Raw genomic sequence first — 21,241 nt, 5'->3', positions numbered from 1 at the left:
CAACTAAGGGATCGAAAATAAAGTTTGGGGCATACCTGGGAAACAATAGAGAGTGATCCAAAGTTAGTGTCTTCTCATGACTGAGCTTGTTTATTACTGAGCGGTGCGTGGCTAAAGCTAACCGCTGCAGTCTCCATACTGAAAGCACCATAACGCACCCTCTGCTGGCGTAAACATGTCATTTTACTGTCAAAATGAAAGAATTTCTGGACTATTGAGCGCACCGGAATATAAGCCGCACCCACTAAATTTAAAGAAGAAAAAAAGATTTGTATATACAGGCTGCACCTGTCTATAAGCAACAGGTGTCCACATTGCAACATGGGATATTTAGTACGCAGAACAATGTTGGAAAGATTTTTTTTAACTTTTAATTAAATAAATGATTTTTTTTCCTAAACAGTGTTGAACAGTGTGTGTAACATGACTAGATCAACACTGGCCTACCAGAAAAGTCATTCACAGCCGTCTTCGTCTTCCTTGTCAGAATTGAACAGCCTCACAATTCCTTCGTCACACACTTTGTTGTGCCGTTGTCTCTCTCTCTCTTTCGTTGTTGTTCTCAGTGCCACTTTTTTCTCGAGTCAAATTAGCCATTGAGCTTGTGCTGTCCTCGTCATCACGTAGTAGTCCAGCCTTTCGAAACCCGTGGGTGATAGTGGATTTTTTTACACTTCTCCACGCTGTCAGGATCCACTGTCAAACTAGCGCAGAAGTTGCAAGATCGATCGTATTTAACTTGAAAGCTGCATCATATGCATTTCTTTGTGTGTTTTCCATGACGAGGGTGTGCGCATGAAGCGCAAAATGGCTGTTCTGAAGTATACAAGACACCACGAGATTAGAACGTGAGCATAAATTACTCGCATCACTGTGTAAACCGCAGGGTTGAAAGCGTGAGAAAAAAGTAGCCGCTTATACACCGGAAATTATGGTACACAGAAAATATTGGTGAGTAAAGTATGTTTGGTGATGCCTGATTAATTTACAATTCTGCATGTAGCATTTCCAGCCTCCTACCCAGCCAGCACTTGGGACTAGTCTCAAATAAAACGTTTTTGTTATGTATCAATATTTTGACGTATCTTGACAGCACTAGTTAAAATAAAATAAAACATGAATAGCATCAGAGTAATCCAATACGCTAAACAATAGGTGCATATAAGAGTTACTCAGTATTTCCGTATCACTAAAAATGATTACAAAAAAAGTCAAATAGACTTTACTTTGTTTTTTCACATATCAATTTAACAAAACATATGTGTGATATAAGATTTACTTACTAATCCTGTTTAGATTTTATGTGATAAAACCAAAACATTTTAATGTTTTACAGCGGTAAAGTTTAATTGGAATATAATTGTGCAAAAAGTGACGAGGGTTTTTAAAGTAAATATATATTATTTTCAGTGTTGGTGTGTTTGTTGGTTGCATGTTTGCAGGCTTGCTCAAAAAAAGACACATAACCAATTTCTATGAAACCTTACGGGCAAGTGCAGAGGAAAAACACATTCAGTTTTGGTTCACCAATATTATAGAGCAGTGAAGATACTCTTAATGACAAGTCAGTGTACCATTTAAACGATTTTGAAGCTTTAATTTCAAGGACAATTTGTTTTTGAGTGCACTGAGAGGTGTGTTTACAGTTAACTGAGTAAAGCTATTTGGTTAGAACATCTGACTGGCTTTTTGACCTTCAAGCTTAGAAAAAAATATGCTACAAGGGCCCATTATCCCCTAACAGCCTGGGTCCTTTTTTGTCCTAAAAACAGAGACATGGCTGTCTTTACCTTCCTGCATTTTGTCTGCCACAATTACCCAATCTCATCCAAAGGGGCTTCTTCTGTGTCAGACAGCATAATGGGCCACCCACAAACCTCTCTCCTTCACCCCATCTGGCAAACAATGTGTGATGTAAGCATGGGACAGAGTGAATCCATCAAAAATCAATTTAGTAGTAGATAGTTCAGCTTGGAGGTGCACCTGGAGCAATGCAATCTTTTTAACAACAAATCCTTTAAACTTTATCTCTTGATAACAATATGGTAATGTTTTACAAAACCTTTCCAAAACTCATTTTATGTCTCGCATTTTGGAATGAAATTTTCTGTGCCTACAGTGTCCGAAGCTGTAAGTTACAGATCTTATCCAAACTGCATTCGTAGCAATAATTTACTTTCAACCTTCTTTTACTTGTGAGCATCCAGGACTGGAGTGTTTAATACTGACTTTGCAGGTGATACAGTTCATGTTTAGCCAGAAAGCTCCACTCCTCTTTCCACATAATTTTTCTTATTAGTCTTTTTGTCTCAAAAACTAATTGTAAGAGTGTATGTTCTCTTTGTTTGACATATTTCAATGTATATTTGACATGTTTAAATGTTATAAGATAAGGAAACATGCAATTTAAACCTACAGAATAATCTATCGACATCTGAATGCGTTTACACTGCAGTCAATAAATGCATCATGTGTTTTTATTTTATGATTTTAATTAGATTTTTTAAGTTGATATTCCTAAGTATGTGTAGATCTCCTTAATTGTGTTTGTGCTCTCCAATGTGTCTGTTCTGCAGGTGTTATTGTTAGGCAGAATAGGAATATTGTCAAGGTCACACCTAACATGCAGTCGACACTGAGTGTTCTTCACCTTCCCTCATTAGAGCTGATGTGTGCATAAACGGTGTAATGAAGAATAAACTAATCATCGCTCCTGAGAGGACTTCCTGTAAGTCTACTCGCCATGTGCGATTCTGAAAAAGGCAAGAACGGGCATTGATTGCAGAACTAAGTATGAACGCACAGACATGCACACACCTCGGAGAGAAGGACCGTGCTGCTATTTTTTAAATAATGTATGAAGAGGCTTGTTGCCATGAGCAGACGATAAGCCTGATGGTATAGAGGAGGTTTAATTATCCTTCTGCTGTGTAATCATATGGAAACAGCTTCCCACTCGTCTTTTATTAAGCCTTTTATAGCTGTTATAGCTGAGGGGGCACTCTTTTATGAATTATGGAACAATCTTGCAGAGCAAATGTACATATTATAGCCTCAATGTTGCAAACTTCCTTAAGGCCAGAGGGAGTACTCAATTGGGCTATCGACTCTCTTTCATGTGAGCAGCTGGAGCCAGAAAAGGAGACTCTGTTGTGTCATGTGCTATTTTGGGTCAAGCGCAGGCGGAATGCTTTGAGATATTTTTTCTACACTGTGTTTGTCCCACCATGGGTTGCACAGATGGGATTCAAATCTGCACAAAAGGGATGTGTGGACATTAGTGGCTCTCCAGCTGCTGTGCTTCTGTTCTACTGCTGAGACAACGAGCCACCAAGCCAATCAAACAGCAACACCAGTCACTTGCAGATTGCTGCTACTGAGGTTTAAACAAAACACATCAGAACTCAATGACCATTTCAGACAGTTATCGTAAGGCATGTAGTAGACGCATCAGAGAGAAGGGAGGTCTACGTGTCCGAGTGCTGTTACATCATAACCATTTCACTCTCCTGTTACATAACAAGTTTCTCTCACGTAAGAGCAGAGAAACAATTAGCCCTTCTACCACCATTAAGATTTGATGCATCAATGACTCCGAGGTGCTGATGTTATTTTCTGTCGGACAATAAAATACACGGTACATATGGATGTACCGGTACTATTCTCACCCATCTACTTTGAATGCAACATTTATGAGCTACCAGTGAATGCATTTTACATGACGGTAAATTACGAAACTGTGCAAGCTTTTCTCAACTAAAGCCCCATGCAGATAAGGAATTATGTGTGTTGGGTAATCCGAGCCTTCACCACTTTAGTGATTTGACAGCTCAAAACACAAAAACATAATCTGGGCTACATTTGTTTGCGAATTAAAGCACCTTAAATGTATAATTGGCTTTGTGTATTTGAAAAGCAAAAATCCATCCATCCATTTTCTATACTACTTGTCCTCATTAGGGTGAGAATATCCCAGCTGACTTCAGGCATGAGGCAGACATAGACAAAACATCCATTCACACTCACATTTGCACCTATGAACAATTTAGTGCATGTTTTAGTAATATGGGAAGTACCTGCAGATTCGAACCCAGATCTCCAGACAGTGAGGCAGACATGCTCGCCACTACCATGCAGCCTTGTCAGCATCTATACATATATTATGACTCCATCATTTATCTTTGGCAATTTTGGTTTGCCTAGATAGAGACAGCCTGGCGTTGGTTTCTCTGGTGCCAAGCACACAGGAAGAGTATTGCTACCTCAGGCCAGGAAGAAGCAACAACGCAATCCGTCTTTGCAAACGGAAATTTCAACATGCATCTCCAGCAGGAAAGAGAGATGCGATCGTGTGTTGTCATCTGGGACTCTGAAAACTTAAACCCGTATCTGAATGGATCCGCTGCATGCCTTTGATGTAACACACTCCACTGAGATCAGAATACAGACACCCCACCCAGAATGTTGCTGTGCTGCACTCAACAAAAATAAGAACGCAACGCTTTCTTTTGTTCCCGTTTTTTATGAGATGAACTTAAAGAGCTGCTTTGTACACAAAGGCATTTTTATCTCAAATATTGTTCACAAATCTGGCTAAATCTACTGCAATAAAACTGCACATTTTGGAGTGGGGCAGCCTAAGGCACACCTGTGCAATCATGTTGTCTAATCAGCATCTTGATATGCCACACCTGCGAGGTGGCTGGATTATCTCGGCAATGGAAAAGTGCTCACTAACACAGATTTAGACAGATTTGTGAACAATATTTGAGTGAAATAGGCCTTTCGTGTACATAGAAAATGTTTTTGATCTTTGAGTTCATCTCATGAAAAATGGGAGCAAACAACAAGTTTTACGTTTATATTTTTGTTGAGCGTATTATGTTTTAATTTTATTTATCTAGTATTTTTTACTTTTTCCCCTAATTCGTTCACCTTTTTGAGTGTCAGGAGACAACTCAGTGGGAGATAGAACCATATTTCAAAAGCATACAGTAGTTATAATTATATAAGGTTTTTAATTAGTTAAAGAATCTAATTTTGAGTATTTAAATCTCTGAGCTCGGCTTCACGCCTTCATACCTGTATGCCCTCCGTGCCAGGCTGCTGCAGAAGTTTGACAGTGCGTGTGTGTGCCGTCATCTGGCCGCGCCCGTCATGCCAGGTCAGGTTGCTGCCTCCCGAGCGACGTGGCAGCTGGTAGCTTAGCTCTTCGGCCGACAGCGTGTGCTCCAGGGAGGCGCGGCAAAAACTGAAGCTTGAAGCCGCTGTGAAGAGCAAAAGGCCGACAAGGAGGAGAGACGTAAGGGAGATAATACGTGGTCACTTTGTAATGACTTTCATGAATACTTTTCTTTCATGTGAGGAACAGCAGCAGCAGAATACGATATTCTAAAAGGTTAAAGTACCTGCATTCATTATAGATTACATGCTTTGGGTGAGTCATACATAGAAACAATGTTGGTGATGGTCAAGGGCAGCAGTGCTATGATGCAAGTTTACTTTACTTACTATAAGTGGATATGACCGAGAACCAGGCCCTCTCTTCCTACATCACTGACCCCTAACCTCACAAATGTTCTTCTGTATGAATGAACAAAAATTCCACATGCACATCTTATATGAAGTCTTGCCAGAAGAGTGGAAACTGTTAGAGATGCAAGTTGAAGACCCACTCCATATTTTTAATCATTTAATCATTAATCATTTATTGTATGTATTGGCCACGGGCCGAAATGCCACAGTGTATTATCGGGGTCTGTATTCCTACATTATGCCTCGTTTATCGTGGGTTTTTTTTTCAAGACCATGATAAGTGAATTTATGTGAAGTAGGATTCCTTATTTACTGTATAAATTTAATATTTTTGTAGTTACAGCAAAGAAAACCTGTTTACGACCTTCTAAATGCGGTTTTGAACATTATAAGAGCCCTCTAGACTAGGGCCCAGTGAAATCTGTTTTATTTTTTCCAAATTCTATTATAGTTCCTCTATATTTCCTATATATATATATATATATATATATATATATATATATATATATATACCTCATCAAGAACAGCACACATCCACAAAACTCATTATTCACACTCCTACCGTCAGGCAGACGCTACAGGAGTTTGAAGTCCAGGACCACAAGCCTGGCAAACAGCTTTTACCCACAGGCCATCAGGCTTCTCAACGAAGCACTCACACACGCCGCACGCAACACACGCACACACTCATAGTACTTTATTTATTTATTTGTATTAATGGCTCTTATGTTGTTGTTGTGTTGTTGCTTAATTTATTGGTATTTATGTTTCTTCTGTTCTTATTCATTTTCTTGTGCTTTTCTTTCTTTCTTTTTTGGGAGAATGAACAGAACAATAATTTCATTGCATAGTGGAACCACCAGTTTTACTGTGCATATGACAATAAAACTCTTGAATCTCTTGAATTTTCTATTTTTTAGAATTTTTAGGATTTCTACCTTTTGCCACCATTTTACCAGCATAGAGTGTGTACTTTTATTACAGTAAATTAAAATGTTTGTTAATTAAATGCAAAAATCCTTACATTTATTGACGCAATACATCATTGGCCAATTTTGTCCAGTATTTCAAAAATGGATGTAGCTTGGCTAACTTGTCTAATGCGATGTTATCCTCTGCACACATTGCTGCAAAATCCTCAACAAACTGTGTTTGTGGTTAAAGAAGACATCGTTTCTGACGCAATTCCAATTTCGTTATTAATGTAAGATATTTATATAAGATATATTATACAGTATAAGGTGACAACGTCTGTTGATGGTTAAGACAAGCTGTGTGCAAAAATAAACGTGCTTCTCGTCCTTATTTCACTCAGAATTTGCATGACGTCAGCTGGCATCGTAAAACGCTCGGTTACATTAACAAGCAGTAAATCACAACACGGTTTCAACACACTCATACAACCTGACTCGCACACACAAAGCCTGTGTGCCTTGAAAGATCAGTCAAAATCGTCTAAAATGGCCGGTACTGAAGGGCTTGTCTTTTGAAAAGCGGCTGGGATTGAATGAGTTAAACACACTTTATAGTTACTCTCCACTGGTTAAAAAACTACAATTAATAAATGTTAAATGAGAGAGAGGGAGGACCTTTAATATTAGTGCGGACCTGCGAACATGTATGAATTTGTCGTACTCAGCATCCGATTTGACTCATTGATACGCTTGTGTGCTTCATTGCTCTCCATTTTGATGCATTTCGCTAGGTTCAGTTTCGAGTTCAATCTGTACAATACAGATAAATAAATAGATATATCAGTTTCTTAATAGTATTTCAATGGGCATGAAAACATTTCTGGCCCCCAGTGAGGCCATAGTTGAGAAAATAGTTGAGAACCACTTCTGTAACTCCTTGGTACTGCATTCATTTGAACACAACCCAACCGTTGTCTCTGTTTCTTATTGCTTTCTATAGGAATTTTGGACCCTGTGATGCATTTCTCCATCTCTACTCACCTCTGCAAAATGAGTAAACCTACAAGTGAGTTGCAGATATGTGAAAGAGAAGTGAGCAAACCTGTCATTCCATCCAAGGAAAACAAGTTTTTCAGGAGTATGTCTCTATACAGACCACTGATACCTAACATGCGTTAACTCTACAGAAGTCTGTTCAAGTCGGCAGCTGTGAGAAGACAGAGTTTGTCTAGTCACGATGGGGGCACAAAAAAATTAAGTGGAGTTGAGAACAAGAAGAACAGCCGGCAGGAATCACTGATGTTGCTGCTTCCATATAGCCTGTTTCTGCTGCCTTTGTAACTTTATCTGCCTTTAACTTGTTTCCCCTCAGAATTTCTCTCTGCTTTTTTCCAGCTGGCAGGTCTTTTGGGTCGTTGGGACTAACCAATGTAATTATTGCCAGTCAGTCTGTGGAAGCGGAGACAGGAGGAACGAACGTGGAAGCAAAAGCGCCTTGCAACCCTAAAGACCTGCCAATCGAAGAGAAAGAGCCAAAGCCAGACAGACAAGAAAGAGCGTGAGATGTTTCTATTTATCACTTTCACATTTATGCAGTTTGACAATTGAATATATCTTGGTGACAGAGCGTAGTAGAAGACATATAAATAAACCATGAACCAAGTTCATCTGACAAGGTGTTAAACACAGAGCTCTCCAATTATCCCACAGACACTTCACAGACATCGCTTTTAAGATGAAGTACAGCATCATTACATCTCGGTTCCACTGATGTCTCACTCACTGCCATTTCACCAGACCTTGGAAGCTCCAGAAGTCATAAAAAGAAGATAAAGCGGCCATAGAGCAAGCTGTAATAGACTTGTTTGACTTAACCCCCTGGGGCAGAGGGTAGGGTATGGCGGAGAATTTAAAGTCAGACAGAAGCAATTAAATACCCGTACCTTCCAACAACCTCTTTGAGACCATCCTTTTCCCACTGGTTGCCAAGCATTTGAGTAATAAAAAGACATTGTTTAAATTACCTTTATGAACAAATGTATAGCTAAGCATATATCTTTCTAAAGTTTAGCAGTACAGTCCCGGTTCTTGTAGGAGTTGTTTTTCACTCAAAATTATTGCCACAAATGTGTCAGACTGTCTGTGCTTTTTTCATGAACCCACCATGATATGCAAGAAAGTTGCAAATGCCAGAACTTTGATAAAGAAGGTGAAAAACTATTGAATTCAAGAAAGTATTCATAGCAAAGTACAAAGGTAGCATCTGCTAGAATTGGATTGTAATGTAAAGGTTCCTAGTCACACAGGTTACAAGGGGAACAGTTACAGAAAGTGAGCCGGGCCAGCGTGTGTAATGGTGATTGTACCTGCTGCTGACGATTGCAATAAAGTTCAAGTGAGCAAGTATACAGTACAGCTCTAAACGTCCATTCTTTAAAGTTACATTTGTAACTGACTAGAGCAGCAGTCAGCAACTGCGGCTCCCACGCCGAGCTCTGTGATTTTTTTAACACCGAAGTGGAGAAAATGTGCATTTGAAGTTTGAAATATCCGACTCACCGCAAGTCCGTGAATGCATCTACACTGCGTTCTGACTGCTGATTGGATGAGCAAAGGCAGGGAGGGGAGGGGGCAGTGTGTGCAGTGAGACACGTAAAAGACCTTGCGAGTGTGCTATCCCCGTGCTAATCTATCCATAACCATGAATACATCCCTAAAAAAAAAAAAAAATCCCGCAAGAAAAATAGTTTCATTCTGAATAGACATCTTCCTTTGCCTTCATATGTGGCAAGAAATTAGCAAACAACAGAAAATGCAACATCGAAAGACACTTTCAAAACAAGCGTTTAGCTTTTTCTAAAAGTACCAAACATATGTACTGTTCTAAACTTTAAAATCTCAATTTAATAGTTTCTTGCTTTGGCGTAGGACCATAATCCCCAAAGAAATGCAGTTGGAAATATCGATCAGAAAGTAACTTGTACAAACAGACAGGCTGGACCAGGGCCAAATCCTACACCTGGCCTTGCAGTTTGGCTGGGACAATGCAACTCAGCCAGGTCTTAGAACGTGCCCCCTGTGCTCAAGGGTGATTAGTGTCCTCACTGGTCAGAATCTTGAGTAATCTGTCACCTTTCTGTCTCAACACCCAGCACTTGATTAGCTTGGACAACTGCCAAATCTTCCATGTCCTAGTTGTCACTAACTGGTGTTGAATTATCACCCTCTGCCCTTCACAGTGACTTTAACGACTTCTGGAAGGAAGACGCCACAGGATGATTGTGCCACTCTTTGGGGGAAAACTGTATAGAGGTGGTCCTCGGGTTACGTACAAGTACGGTTCCTAGACTGTAATGTAAATTGAGTTTTGGTGTAAGTCGGCTCTTATCGCTAAATGAACACCTACAGTGAAACAGTAAATTCAACAATTAAATGAAACACTGATGAAAAGTCAAATCCAAAGCACGAACAACCTTTCCATCTCAATAACAAGACCATTACTGCTTGATTACTTTCAGGGGATCAGCCACCTGGCCAGTTACGTGTACTGTAGTGTTAAAGAGTTTTGTGATTTCCAATTGAATGTAAATGTGACATGAGTTGGAGGATGGCTGTGTGTAGAGAGAACAGTTGAGTTTGCTGATGTTCTTTTGTAATTCGTCCAACAGTAGCCTCGCTAAACAGACTGTTGATCGACCACTTCCTCGCCGTCCTTACATAATCTGGGTACATTTTATAATTAGGGATGGGTATCATTTACGTTAAATTATACTGGTACCAAAGGTACTTTTGAAATGTGCTGGTCCTTAAACGGTGCCCGAACTAGCACTTTAAAAAGGGAAAACAATTGTCTGTTTATTTGAAATTTTGTGACATTCAAGTTGAACAGAATAGGAATATAAATCCTTCAATAATATAATTACAACTATAACTAAGTAATAAGGTGACCAATACAAAATAATATCCATAGGTAACATTAGCAGAGGTGTGGACTTGAGTCACATGACTTAGTCATATTTTTGATGACTTCAAACTCGACTTGACAATATCATCAAAGCCTTGCTACTCGATTTGGGCTTAGACATCACTGAATTGGGAACTGACTCGAACTTTAGTCTGATGACTTGAAAATATTTTAGATTTTCAGTGAGTGTGCTGACTAAAATGTGTCCCCATTCAAAGTATTTAACTAACGTGACCGTTACTATGTTATTTCCAGGAAGACAACACATTTTGTTTGCATTGAATGCACCACATCTATTCATGTCCAATCAGGTTTAAGAACAAACGACAAGGGTGTGGGATTACGTTTCTGTGAGCGCCAGACTGCTGACGAGTGGCAGTTAATACCAGGATGTGTCAACATGCTACCTAACGTGGCTCAAAGAACGGACAGTTGGACTGATACCTGTGAGCTAATGCGTTGGGTAACTCTGGTTTAGCACCCATTTTATGCAACTCTACAACTCTATTAATTTTCTATACAATTTATCCTCACTAAGGTTGTGGTGGTATGCTGGAGCCTATCCCAACTGACTTCGGGCGAGAGGCGGGGTACAACCTGAACTGGTCGCAGCAACAGTACCTGTTCCTTTGCAAAATCGCTGTGGCTATAAAGTACAGTAATCCGGAAATTAAGTTAGCCGAAGTGGTCAAGCGGAAGAAGATGGATGGTAAATAATGTCACGTGAGTGGTCCAGGTGTGTTTATTTTGGTTTTCGAACAAACTAATGTAGTCATTGTGTATATAAGAAACTAATGTAAGATTATTAGAGCTTATTTGAATTGGATTCTTGAAAAGAACATACTGCAAATTGGTGCACAGTCAAATAGCAAAACGATCGACACTGTCATGTAAGCAGACACGGTTTAAATGAAACAGCTAAGTAAACACAAAAAAATAAAGTCCAAAAGTCTATGTAATATATTAAGTTAGCTAAGTTGTAGCAAGCGTTTTCATTTTTACTGTCCTTGGTGTAGCTTTTGAGTTTTTTAAATTTATTTTTAAATCAGTAACTAGTGGCTGACACAGTATTTTGCCCTTTTGCCCTGTATTATGATATTAAGATAGTAAACGTTATTTATAGAGCAATTTTCATACTTCATGTTATAAAGTGCTCTATAACAAAACAAACCATTTTTGTATGAATATTTCCAAAGGGTCAAGCAATAGGATACATAAATGATATTGTATCAACCCATGGCGATATCATATGATGACTGACAAACCTTTGGCTAATTTGATATTTTGCCAATGCAACACATCATAAAGAGATTATCAGAAAACACTGGATGTGGTGGACTGGAAATATCACTGATTTTCTACGTTTATTCATCTGTTAGTGTCCTACCTCATCCAACAAATACTCCATAAATACCCTGTTGTTGACACAACAGACTGTACAACGTCTTCAGAAGTTCATTTGTTGATGCACTGAATGCGATGTAAGCCCTCTTTTTCGGTGTGATTAAGTTGTTGTATTTAAGTTCCTCCCTCTTTCAACAAAATTGTCAATACTGTAAGAGTCAGTGTAAACACTGAATGAAGACCATTTTCTTCATATCGTATGCATGTGAACAAATTCTGTCACGTCTTGTAGTGTATGTTTTATTCACTTTCAAACACATTCTTCTGAATACTATGTCAACACTCTTTTTCTTTGTCACATTGTTACATTGTTAAATGGCATTTTATTTGGTAAACAGTGCTTATGACTCGTCAGGACTCGAAAATATCATGCTTATGACTTAGGACTTGACTTGAACCATCTTGTCTTGACTTGATACTTTACTTGGACTTGCATGTCCTTATTTGTTACTTGACTCGAGGCTTGGAATTAAAGACTTGAGACTTACTTGAAGCTTGCAAAACACTGACTTCCTCCCAACTCTGAACTTTTACTTTGTCACATTTTAACACTGTCTCTGTACTGTTCATCTGTGAATGCAATTTTTTCAAAACTCCAGAATGTCTGACTGCAATAACAGGAAGATGTTACAAGAAGCAGACAGAAGAGTTGAAGGTAAAGAGTACCAAAATTAAGGGCAAACTCTTGCTGTGTGTTTGTGTGCGTGCGTGTGTGCAGACGGTTTGTCAATGCACCTCAGTCCAGTGAAGCGTGACCACTTATCAACTCCTTTTGGCAGTGCAGCATATCTACTGCATGCAAATGGCAGCTGAATCTCAAAGATATTTCTCCAGAAAAGGTAATTAAGCAGTTGGACAAACCATTGTAGAAAGTTGTTCCAAGTCAAATCCCGCAGTTGTTTAATATGACTCATTTGACTCCAAAAGAGAGCATCTAGTATGGTAAATTATATTTTTTGTTGCATTTTTCCATAACCTTGGCATCAGCTTACAGGAAAGGATGGGATAATTCACTTTATTTCAAGCATCTGTGGTACAGTGCAATGGTGTGTTTCAGCAGCACCATTTTGGCATCAGATTCATCCCGACCGAGCACCTCTTATTCAACTGACAAAGGACATTTCTATTCACCGTCTTAGTTTTAGAAGAAATACCAAAAATCCTTATCCTCATTCCACCTTGACTTGCGAGGGGGTGAAACTTCATCATGAGTTGATTTCAAGCCAGCAGCTCACATTAAACCTGATTTGAAAGTGTAGCTTCAGGCAGAACGATCGCGGCGACTCACAACATGTCTCTAGAACATCTGTAAATAATCTGCATTTGTTTGTGGCGTAATATGTTGGAGGTAAAGCAAAGGGCTATTCACAACTCCTCCACTCCTCTATACCTGGCTCTAACCTTAGGAATGAGCCATGAAATTACTCAATTTTGAGAGTGTGCTGGGAGATATATATAAAACCCAGGGTTTTTTTCCCATGACGCATTGCAGTCCATTATCCACTCTGACATGAGACATTGTTGCAAAGGCTGGGGCTGAGGTTTACTTTTCACAAGCTATTACTGTCACTAGGCCAGGCATGTATGGCCACCCACAATGCAGGCTGATAGAGGATAACACAACAACTCTCATCAGGACACAGCCGAGGAAAACTAAATCTGTGTATGAATGTGTGTGTTAGTCAAAGTTGGCAAGCTCATGCATATGTGAATATGACTCACAAAGACAGCATGAGGAGTCAGGCTTCCACACATCTGTATAATTATCTTCTGCTTTGGACCAGTGGGTCTGAGTGAAGCTACACAGACCCTACAAGCAAGCGTGTGGATGGAGCCTGGATTCTGGATTCAAACTGAAGGGCAGTTATGGCTCACAATGCCCTGTGAGTTCTAGAATCCAGGTGGAGTTGGCAGTTTTGTTATAATTCTACTGGTCACCTACACCCTGAAAGAAGAGCGTGTCTAAACAATAGAGGTTGATGGGAGAAATGCCAGGATGAGCTAGGCTCTGGGAGTGATGTTCTAGGCAAATTACTTTAAAAAGGTTCCATATTAAAGTAAAGTAAAATAAACAAAATCCAGCCTGGTATTTAGACTGTTTAAAATTGCTTTTAGTAATACCTGCTGGAACAGACCATTTTGTGTGTCTGTAGCTTTAATGATAATGAGCTATTCCGCCTCTGACAGAGTATGTAGCTCCAAGAAGGGCTATTTTGCACTGCATACACTTTTTACATAAAGCATACACTGTAACTGAAGTTGTCCTACATAATACAGAACAAATATCAAATACAACAGTGTAAAAAAGAGTGGGACAGGATGACACAAATGTTAGCAACACTAGTTTAGCTGTACTCAACAAAAATATAAATGCAACACTTTTGTTTTGCTCCAATTTTTTATGAGATGAACTTAAAGATGGGGCCGCACGGTGGTCTAGTGGTTAGCACGTTGGCCAACACAGTAACAGCTTGGAGATCGGGAAGACCTGGGTTCGATTCTCCCCTGGGCATTTCTGTGTGGAGTTTGCATGTTCTCCCCGTGTGCGCGTGGGTTTTCTCCGGGTACTCCGGTTTCCTCCCACATTCCAAAAACATGCAGGTGAGGTTAATTGGCGACTCTAAATTGCCCATAGGTATGAATGTGAGTGTGAATGGTCGTTTGTCTATATGTGCCCTGCGATTGGCTGGCGACCAGTCCAGGGTGTACCCCGCCTGTCGCCCAAAGTCAGCTGGGATAGGCTCCAGCATGCCCCCGCGACCCTAATGAGGAAGAAGCGGTATAGAAAATGGATGGATGGAACTTAAAGATCTGAAACTGTTTCCACATACACAATATCACCATTTCTCTCAAATATTGTTCACAAATCTGTCTAAATCTGTGCTCGTGAGCGCTTTTCCTTTGCTGAGATAATCCATCCCACCTGACAGGTGTGCCATATCAAGATGCTGATTAGACACCATGATTAGTGCACAAGTGTGCCTTCAACTTAAAAGGATAAGGGAAAAGGAAAGGAAAAGGGATTTTTTTTGTGTGTATTTAGGTATGTGTATATATATATATGTAAGTGTGTGTTTGTAGATATACAGTACATACAGTATGTATGTACAGTATTAGCAATTGATGTGATCCGAAGAGGGGGTAGGATTAAATAAGCTCTGCTTCTTCCTACTCCTTTTTGGACATGTGAAACTGAGACTTGTAACATGAAGCATTCAATGTATGTTGTATGCATGTTTGGAATAAATTGAACCAAAACCAAAACCAAAGTTGGCGCTGAGCCAAACACAATGAGCATCAATAAAAACGCTCGGTGATTAAGGGTCCAGACAAGTCCGAACAGCTACGTGGGTTGATCTGAAAAATCTTTATGTTAAGTTGATTAAATGTAATTACTCCAGCTTCTGCTTGGCCATCAACAATTCGCGAGCAACTGTTCGACTCCGAGGGGAAAACAGACACACGTCACTCGCTGATGCTGACACTGGGAACACAGAGGTAGGTTGGATTGCAAGGTGCGCCTATATCTTCCAGTGCCTTGCACACTGCCACTTCCATATTACGTTTCTTATCGTAGTTCACAGTTTTGACTAGGTTCTGGCTGCCCTGGTCTCACAATACAGCTTTTCTCCAAACGAGAAATCTCGTCACCGTTAATCTTTAACTAAACACCCATACAATTCACACACGGCTCTGTTTACGATCGGCCATTGTTTCAACAAATTGAGACTGACTGACTGAGAAGTGTGCAGCTGCGCTTACGCATTATGCACATGTAAAAGTAGTTCCCACCAACACTCTATAATACATTCTATATAATTAACATTCTACTGTGTTCCTGTTAATTATATACAGTACATTACCTCAAAAAAATGAAGAATCAAAAGTATCAATGTTTTCATTTGAGAATCGATTTAAGAGCATGAAAATCTGGTATTGGAAGTATCGATATTTCGGTATCGATCCGCACATCACTACTACATTTGGCATAAAGCATAACCATGAGCATCTACTCTCAGTCTCAGTCGGCCTGCTCCATTTGACATTCAGAGTTACTGGCCTAATTTGGAATGTAATCAAATAAACAGTGTGCACGCAACTGCTATTGAAGGACATGCAACTCATGTAAACCTTTAAGATATCCATCCAAATTAGCTTCGGACTAATGAACATTTTAGGGAAAATTACATTAAAAGGTCACATCAGGCATAGTGTAACTATTAACACAGTTTTAAACATGACACTTGCATCAATAGGCAGACATTGTAAAGGTCAGGCTAAACATATCAGTCCAGATTGGTAGACTAGCTCTGACACGCAACTTACTATTCGACAGTAATAATTCAAAGTCATGAAAATGAAATGAATGTCACATTTTCCATTTAAATATTCAGTGTTAATTTACAGCTACTCCCTGTAGTGGTTAAATGTACTGTGTGTGGGGATTAGCAGATCTTTGGGTACAACATTTAAAAATCCAGACAGCACTTCAGACGCATTAGGAAAACAAGTTAATTTGAACATCAGCATGCATATAATAGATGCTGTTGGCTTACCCATTCACTGAAATGTAATTTAATCAGACGCCACTATCATCTCATTTTATCTAAGCATCACATGTTACAGAACAATACAATACCTTCAATAATAGCCTGCCAGGTATCCAACATACTCACTCTGGTCACCATTGAGAAACCGGTCATCTACATAATCCCATAATTTATTAGCCTTATTAGCCCAAAGCAGCTGGTCGCCATCTTCAGCCAGAAACAAGTTTAAAACATTGCACTTTCATGGAGCAGCCTCGATTGTAAATGGACTTCACTTCATTGGGATTGTCACATGGGGTCCATAAATCAATGGGGGGAGCTGAAGCTGTGGCCTGCTGAGTGAATGGAGTGTGGCAGGGTTCACCAATCAATACTCTGTTGAGTGTCCTTAACCAATGTCTGTCACAAGCACACTATTCTGTTGATGCATAAGTGTCACAGACCTCCATGACAAATGAGAGAAGAAATGTCTCAGTGATGTAGCACGGCTAAAATAACACCCAGTCGATAGCACTAAATGTAACAGCACATACAAATACACTCGCACAAACACAATGGTTATTGATCACCACGTTTGCAAACAAAGGCATGAATAAATGACTGATGTGAGATTTAGATGATAACCAGCTCAGTATCCACACAAAGACAGAGAGGAAGAATAGAACAAGATAACCAGACTATATTTATTTTATATATTTGTTTTTATACACCCACAACTTGTTTAGGATGTAAATGCAATAGGCTTAGCTTCAGTGCGTATAAACAAAACGGCTCAAAAACAAAAATTACACTTCACTTCTTACTTCAATGATTATTCACAAACGCACGAACAGTTGTAGTCCCTTTATATCGTGATGCTGTTTATTATTATCATTTATTTAGATACTGGCAAATCTTGTTCGTGTTGGGGAAGACTGGGAAAAACATCCCTATTGTTGTTTTAATGTTCCCTAGCAAAGCTGGATAAAGGAGCTCAGAAGGAGAAAATGGGAATGTGCCAATGAATTTGAAATTGAGATAGACTGGCCCAGTGAAAGTAGCATAGAGAGTTCACCATTCAATTCATAAAGAGCAGCATGAATGATAGGAAACAGCAGCTTTGGAGGAAGTGATGGTTGTCATGGTTGTCTCCTTCTTCAAGCAGCCCACAGAATAGAACTCAGAGCTTTGAAGCAGTCTAGGTTTGTTGTGCTCCTGAGTGAGTGAGTGAGTGAGTCTCTAATCGCTCCCAGAGGAAAGGCAACAGAAAGTACCGGTAAAAGAAAGGTAGCTAAGACATGCAGAAGTTGGTGCACAGGGCCACACTGCAAATCTGAGGCAATACTGCTGAGATAAGTGAGTGGAGAAATGCAGCATTGCCACTGGCAAAACACATCAAACCAGGACATAAAATAACAGTGCTCTATTTCCTGCAGACTGTTGAAGAATTATTCCAAACAGTGTAACAAAGTAAAGCATGTGGCTTACATGAGTATTTTCAAGCATGTTACTTATCTATACCTTTTGGTTGTACAACTCCAGAAAAAAAGACTATTCACATTTGTGTGTGTGTGTGGGAAAACCGAAAGTATATTTGAGATGTAGTATGTATATGTGAGAAGTATCGTTTTTACTTCTTTACACTGTCGCTGAGACAGTGAGGTGTGTTTGAGGTGCACCTGCGCGCTTGCCGTAAAACAATGAAGGTTGTAAAACAATGAAGGTTCCATTGTGATCTGCGTAAAACTAAATAGCAGAAGTTGCATTTATATGCCAGCATGGTATTTTTATAAAGACTACTCAAAGGCTACTGAAATAACTAAGCAAAATATGAAGTATTTCTAAAAGAAAATCCGTCCCGGAAGCCGTTTTTATATAGCGCTGGTTAGCGGTTGGCATTAGGCTTATGGCCTGTGGTCACAAATCTGCTGCAAACCGAAATATTATAATAACTTCAAAAATACTTGTCACACATAGGTCACCTCATTATGTAGGCTCTATAAGCACACAATAAGCAGGTGAGTATTTTTATCTTGGCACAATACAACAGTAGCTCAAAATTTCCAGCCTCGTAGCGGCCTCTTTGTTGACGTAGTAATCCTCTTGCGTCAGCAGGAAATATATCCGTCATTGAGCGATCCCACTAGAAAACAAGTGCTTGCCGAAGGTTCCTAGGTGCGTATTGAATATGTTCCAACCGACATTGAGGGAATGCAGATACTATCTCGGCTGATTGTTTGTGAACGGTTTGTCGCGTATTCGCGACATCCGGCGTTAAAACCGAAGTCACTCACATTGGGCACAGAAAATATACACGAAGGATGCATGACATTTTTTGAGACCATTTCTTCATTTATTGTAATGAGAGGTGTAATTCACATTTGAACCACTAGATGGTACTCAAGTATAGTGTACGGTGTACCAATGTGAGACATTAGCTTGACACAGAAGTTGCCTGTATGTATGTTTCTGCAATGTAGCCAGCGACACTGTACTGCACCATTTTGTACTGTTTTGTTTGCCGACCAAACGCCTCAGTAAGCATTGACTGTCGGGACAAAAGCTCCGCTGCCTGAGCGCCTCCATCTGTAGTTTTTTTTTCCCAGTTCAGAAAACTGTCCTTGTCGGTTGTCGGTGTTCATGCGCTCACCGTGTTCATTCTGTTCAAAACCAAAATATTCTCACACTGTGGCATTGGCTTTAAATATCGTTTTTGTGCCGTCATTCATGTTGGCATACGCTGGCTCACGAAGCTAACTGCTGTCGAGTAGTAGCTAGTAGCCCCGCCTCCACAAAAGAGGCTGAATGAGATGAGAGCCCACTCTCTCCGTTCATTTCACTATAGAACCAATGCGCACAAATAGATGCAGTGTGAACCCTGTTGTCATCTAGCCCGTGTGGCACATAGAGACGCGCAGACACACAAATACACAAACACACAAATACATGCACATGTCAATTTATCGAGGGCGTCATAATTAACAACTTGTTTTTTTATCATTCAATTAATCAATTTAATCGATTATCATGACAGGCCTAATTTAATACAAGTAAATGAAACAGTCATTAAAATAAAGAGAACGTCTTACTTTTATATTTTTAAGGCGTTGCAAGGAGTGAGAGGCAGGCTTACTGGGAGGAGGTAATGAGTACAGTAATGAGACCACTACACTAAATTATCATTGTTCATTTCATAGTAAAAGATCCTTTCACATGTTGACCTTCCTTTTAGTGTAGCGAGGCGACTAGGTGTTACTCCGCCAGTCCACCATTGTACTAATCCGGCGACATGGTTTTCTGCTGCACACACATAATTTCTTTTGCACAGTGACATAAATTCCAGTGTATAAGCCGCTACTGTTTTTCTCAAACTTTGAACACCTGCGGCTTATACGTCGGTGCGGCTAATGTGTGGTCATGTTCTAATCTTGTGACATCTCTTATACTTCAGAACTACTAATAATCATTTAAATATGTATTTCAGAAAAACGGTATTACATAGGTAGTCCATCATAACAGCAAAAAAAGTTCAGGAAACAACCAAAAAACGCAGAGAAGCCACCTTGGTTGCTCTAGTTGAGTGGAGCCGGGTATGCACACACTCCAGTTTATAGTGAGCAACAACAAGCACAATTTATACTAAAATCAAACGTCAAACATTGTTGGATTTGGATTATTCACTTAACACCATAAATACACCGCCAAAATTGCAAAGCTTGTTATGTTGAATGAAAACAGAAGAAAGAGGGGATGTATTGGAATTTGTGCAGCGATCGCGCTGTTGACACATACCTGCATCTGCCGGGGGCTCCATGCTACGTACACGTCATATCCGCTCACGTATACTATACATTAATAAATAGAAATACAGATACAATAAACCATATGAAACAAAACTGAAAATGCTGCGTTGTTGTCTTGGTGATGAATAAAGTTGCTATCTATCCATCTAACACGGACTGCCAAAAAACAGGTGCCAGGATGTAGACATGGTCTTCTTCTTCTTTTTGTTCATGGCGGGTCGCAACCAACGTTTAGGTGCATACCGCCACCTACTGTACCTGAATGTAGACACGGTGCCTGGATGTACAGTAGACACATTCTGCACATGCGCAGTGACAAGCCGGTAGTCACACTCTTCCATCACGAAAAACACGAGACGAAACGCATATGATGGCGCTTTCAAGTTAAAGGCGAAGGCAGCTGTCAGGTTGTCAGAGTAGTAAACAGGGCTGCTTCGCGTAAGGTTAGCATAAATGAATGTATGGTGAGACATTGGAGTCGTCAACATGAAAATCTGACACAAAGCAAAAAGACAGTAAAAGCTTTCAGAGGTGCAGAGGTGTTTCGGCTGTGCAGATCCGACCGAAAAGAAGATTGCCGATTTTATAGGTGGACCATCGTGGTTTCTCAGATTTATGAAACAAAAAGGACTTCGCACGACTTTGTGTCAACAACTCCCTTCCAACTACGATGAAACAGTTCCAAACATATACACTGAAACAAAGATAGCCAAGAAGTCCATGGGACCAGATGAGATCATAACCTTTTACGTTTGTTTTGCACGGTTTTGCGCTGTTTAAATAGCCATGTTGTACGACGGTTTTTGGCAAGCACTGTTTGGGAAAAACATTTATTTTATTAAAAGTTTAAAATTAATATCTTTCTGTGCACTAAATATCCCATTTTATGACATGCACACCCGCGGCTTATACACCGGTGCAGCTTATATATAAACAAATCTGTTTTTTCCTCTAAATGTAGTGGGTGCGGTTTATACACCAGAATTTACAGTACATTTCTCTTTGTGCTTTTTCTGTATATGCTTTTGAATTGATGAAAATGTCTCTCTTTACATAATTGCCATGCCATCACGCCATCTACACTGCCTCTTT

The 21,241-nt window shown here is 39.7% G+C and overlaps 1 protein-coding gene across 1 annotated transcript in view; it reads right to left on the bottom strand.

Annotated features, from left to right (window-relative positions):
• samd10b (sterile alpha motif domain containing 10b) overlaps positions 1–21,241 on the bottom strand; it is a 64,347-nt gene that overhangs the window by 31,118 nt on the left and 11,988 nt on the right. The window contains exon 2 of the mRNA XM_054794351.1: positions 5,083–5,267. Coding sequence (XP_054650326.1) covers positions 5,083–5,267 — 185 coding nt within the window. The remainder of the gene's footprint in view (positions 1–5,082; positions 5,268–21,241) is intronic.

The sequence above is a fragment of the Dunckerocampus dactyliophorus genome, chromosome 1, assembly GCF_027744805.1.
Source record: "Dunckerocampus dactyliophorus isolate RoL2022-P2 chromosome 1, RoL_Ddac_1.1, whole genome shotgun sequence".
Classification (NCBI taxonomy): Eukaryota; Metazoa; Chordata; class Actinopteri; order Syngnathiformes; family Syngnathidae; genus Dunckerocampus; species Dunckerocampus dactyliophorus.
The sequence above is the reverse complement of the archived record's forward strand: the minus strand, read 5'-3'. Positions and strand labels throughout refer to the sequence as shown.